A 3,573-nucleotide genomic window follows, 5' to 3' on the forward strand; every position below is an offset into this window, starting at 1 on the left:
AGACCATTTTATATGCAAAAGAAAGTTTTATAGCAACCCCCCTCCCCCACCACGCACGCGCGCACGCACGCGCGCGCGCGCGCACACGCCCACGCACACGCACACGCACACGCACACGCACACGCACACACACACACACACACACACACACACACGAAAGAAATGAAAATATAGGAGGCTCCCATAAGTTATATAAATGATTCAATATAGGGTCACAAATAATCTCAATATGGAATGGTAATACCATGACAAAAGATTCTAAGGCCCTTTCCATCTTCACCAACATCTTTCACAAACTTGAAATTTCACTCAAAAGTCTTTTTGCATATGTCAAATGCATGCATTCTCATTTTTTTTTGCAAACTTGTTGCAAGGGCCTCACAAGAGACCACTCAAGGACATGAAAGATTTCATAGATATTAGGACCTTCCAAGCATGTAGGCCACCAACCACACAACATTTGAAATGTTTAGGGCTCCCTTGTATAAGGATTTTCCTATATCCCATAGGTTCAATCAAATTAGTCTTCTCTGATTAGTCGATGCAAGACAAACCCACAAATCAATAGTGCACATACTCCAAAAAGGGCTTTATAAGTACTGAGAGCCTCAAAAGTTTTAATTCATGAGGGATTGGAGCAAACAACATTGTAGGCGAGCATAAAAATCGTAGTTTTAATCACAATCCACTCCCTCCCCATATTACTCATACAACATCATCATGTAGTTTTTTTCGTGTAAGGTTTTATGGACCAAACTTCAAAGTTCCACAATCCTTTCTAACATGTGGAGATCTTCCTTTGAATCTCTTAACAGTTGGCCTCACATAAGAAACCTCCCTCTCATATCTCTTGTGTATTACACCACTGAAAGCACTTACACCATTAAGATATGCAATCAGACACATCATGATTAGGATAATAAACAATATTAAGTTCATGATAGAGTAGGTCTAAAATGGTTTGTTGTGGATGGGATATAAGACTAACCAAGTTTATGATATGCACAAGATAGAAGTAGTGTAATATGAATATACCCGAGCGAGTGACATCCAAACTCATCATCATAGTCTATCCATGACCGAGAGGTGAAATATGCTATAATCGAGCATGCCACATCCAAACTCATCATCATAGTCTATTCGTGACCATTGTTCAATTGAGCTCGAAATCCTCAAGCTCACCAAAAGCATAGTGTCCTTCATAACTTGTGATGCGTAAATGGAGAACACATATGTGTGGTAGTAATTCAAACACTAGAACTCTAGCATATTGAAGGTAAAGGTTATAGTGGATTTGACAATGGTTTCATGTGTGTGTGGGAGAAAAGGATCGATCAATGAGTTCATGAGGAATATGGGACATAAGAAAGGAAAAAAACGTATTGTGCAAAATGGATTAAAAATTCACCTCCACTTGGCAGTCACATAAACTTCTCTAAAACTAGAGGAGCCATTCACTCGCTTTGGGCTGAGGCTAGTGAGCTTCTCCCACACATTTCGAAGTTAGTTAACATCAATACATTCAAAAACAAAACGTGACACTTTCTTCCAAAGATGGGGCAAACAAATAAGCAATAACAAAGAGTAGGAAAATGCAACCCTTCACATTGAAACTTGTAAGTAACTTCCAAGATTGTAGAGGAGGGCATAGCTTGGCGGTGGTGTGAGTTGGAACTGAATTGGAATTAGCGTCATGCCTAAACTTTGAAGGTTGCAACACCGTTCAATAGGCCCTAAATTTAGAGAAATAATTACCTGCCCTTACAGTTTCTTAAGCGAAAGAAACAAACGGAGCACCTGGTGCAGAAATCAAGAGTTTCGACCTTTTGTGAATCCTCTACAGTGATCGTCGTGATTGATCATCATCATCAGCAATGCCCTAGGGAGAAGCCCACTCTCTGCGCAGCTCCGAGCTCGATTTTGATCCAATAATGCCGCAGGACGCTGGCCCCGAGCATGTTGACGTCGTCATCGGCCTCAAACGCAAGGCAGAGTCTGCCAGAGCCAGTCTTCAGGAGGACGTTGTCGTGGGGGAGGGTGAGGGTGACGCCGCGCGGGAAGTGCAGCGCGACGGTGGGGACGTTACTGGACTCCATCAGCGTGCCAGAAGGTGTCTCGAAGCAGGCCTCGAGGCCATAGTCCCGAACGGGATCGGGCTGGGGAACCTGACGGAACTTGGTGGCCAGCAAGGCGGCCCGGCGGTAGGCCGAGACCAGCTCATCGTAGACGGCCCTCTTCAGGAGAGACCCCATGCTTCCAGTATCGAGGAACGTCCCCCCGCTGCCGTCTGAGTACGGAACGAACTCCATCAAGTCGATCGGAAGCTGCACGCCGTTCACGCTGATGCCCATCATTGGCACGTAGTAGAATGCCGACGCCCTGTCGTCCGGGTTGCCCGCGTACTCCACCAGGTCTACGTAGACAGTGTCCGCCGGCATGGCTGCCATGTCGTCGCCGCCGAAACCTAGGAAACCTCCGCCAGCTTGTGGCGGTGCCAGGCAAAAGAAGAAGCTCTGGCTCAGACGCTCCACGATGCCGTCCGGCCCCTTGCCAAGCCCGACCCCCGCCGGGACTAGCTCGTGGGGCCCCTTGGGCGTCACCCCGAACGCAAATAGCGCCGAGCTGCGTGTTCCATCGATCACCATGCGGTCGCCGATGTAGATGTTGTCCGTGTAAAGGAGCCCGTCCATGGCGCTGCCGTCCTTGAAATGTACCTGGAACCTGCACTGCTGCTCCGAGTCCAGGCAGCCATTGTTGTGCTGTAAGGCATCGCAGGCAGGCCCGCACGGCCACTTCTGCACTGTCGCGTAGGAGTCCCACAGGTTGGGGTAGGATGGCGATGGGCCCGGCCCCCTTGCGGTCACGAAGGTCATGGTGCTTCCCGTGTCGATGATGGCTGTGTAGGGCACTGGTGGTGTGCCCACGGCCAGCTGCACGAAGTACAAGCCGTGCGGAATTGATGTCAGGGCCGCCGCACTGTGATCCTGCGGGCCCGACGCCGCTGTTCTAATAACACGCGATCTCTTGCGTGCCCTGTTCAGTGCCCCTGCTGAGCCGAACCTGCCTTTGAAGGGTGACGACGGATGCTCCACGTGCCACATATTTTGCGTCACCAAGGACATCGTCGTTGCATTCTTCTGGTCAAACTGGCCAGTCTTGCTGATCGCCTCTACGAGGTTGCTAAGCCTGGACGTCGAACATGATATCAGAATTAGTATCATCGTCTGCAGCAGCGTAAAGTGTAAACGCAATCCAACGGGATGTGCCTTGTCCATGCTGCTGCCCACACCAGCTAGGGAGTGCATAGGACGATTAATAAGTGTATCTCTCTCCCACCACGTAATTGATCCCTTCTATTAGGTTTGGGGACAGTCACAAAGGACTTGCGCATCCGCCCAACACATTGCCCTTACCCATCACACCTTCCCCTTCCCATCACACCTGCCCCTTAGGGGGACGGGGGTCATCTTTTTTATTATGTGCTTGTTTGATTGGACTAAATCACTCAAGGACTCGAAGAAAGCATTTCTATCAACTCCAACACCTCGTGTGGCCTGAGCAATCATCTAAAGA

At 48.8% G+C, this 3,573-nt stretch overlaps 1 protein-coding gene across 1 annotated transcript; it reads right to left on the minus strand.

Moving 5' to 3' along the window:
• Positions 1–1,868: 1,868 nt before the first annotated feature.
• LOC148034137 (aspartic proteinase nepenthesin-1-like) lies at positions 1,869–3,305 on the minus strand. The gene has a single exon (XM_087681017.1). It carries the CDS (start codon positions 3,303–3,305, stop codon positions 1,869–1,871), a length of 1,437 nt encoding a protein of 478 aa, XP_087537143.1.
• Positions 3,306–3,573: the final 268 nt, after the last annotated feature.

Source organism: Lygodium microphyllum, chromosome 7, assembly GCF_053477565.2.
Source record: "Lygodium microphyllum isolate KBCC chromosome 7, Lygodium_microphyllum_v1.1.10, whole genome shotgun sequence".
NCBI lineage: Eukaryota > Viridiplantae > Streptophyta > Polypodiopsida > Schizaeales > Lygodiaceae > Lygodium > Lygodium microphyllum.

Excerpts from the sequence above, each read along its gene's own strand:
- LOC148034137 (XM_087681017.1), bottom strand. The coding sequence starts at position 3,305 with ATGCACTCCCTAGCTGGTGTGGGCAGCAGCATGGACAAGGCACATCCC.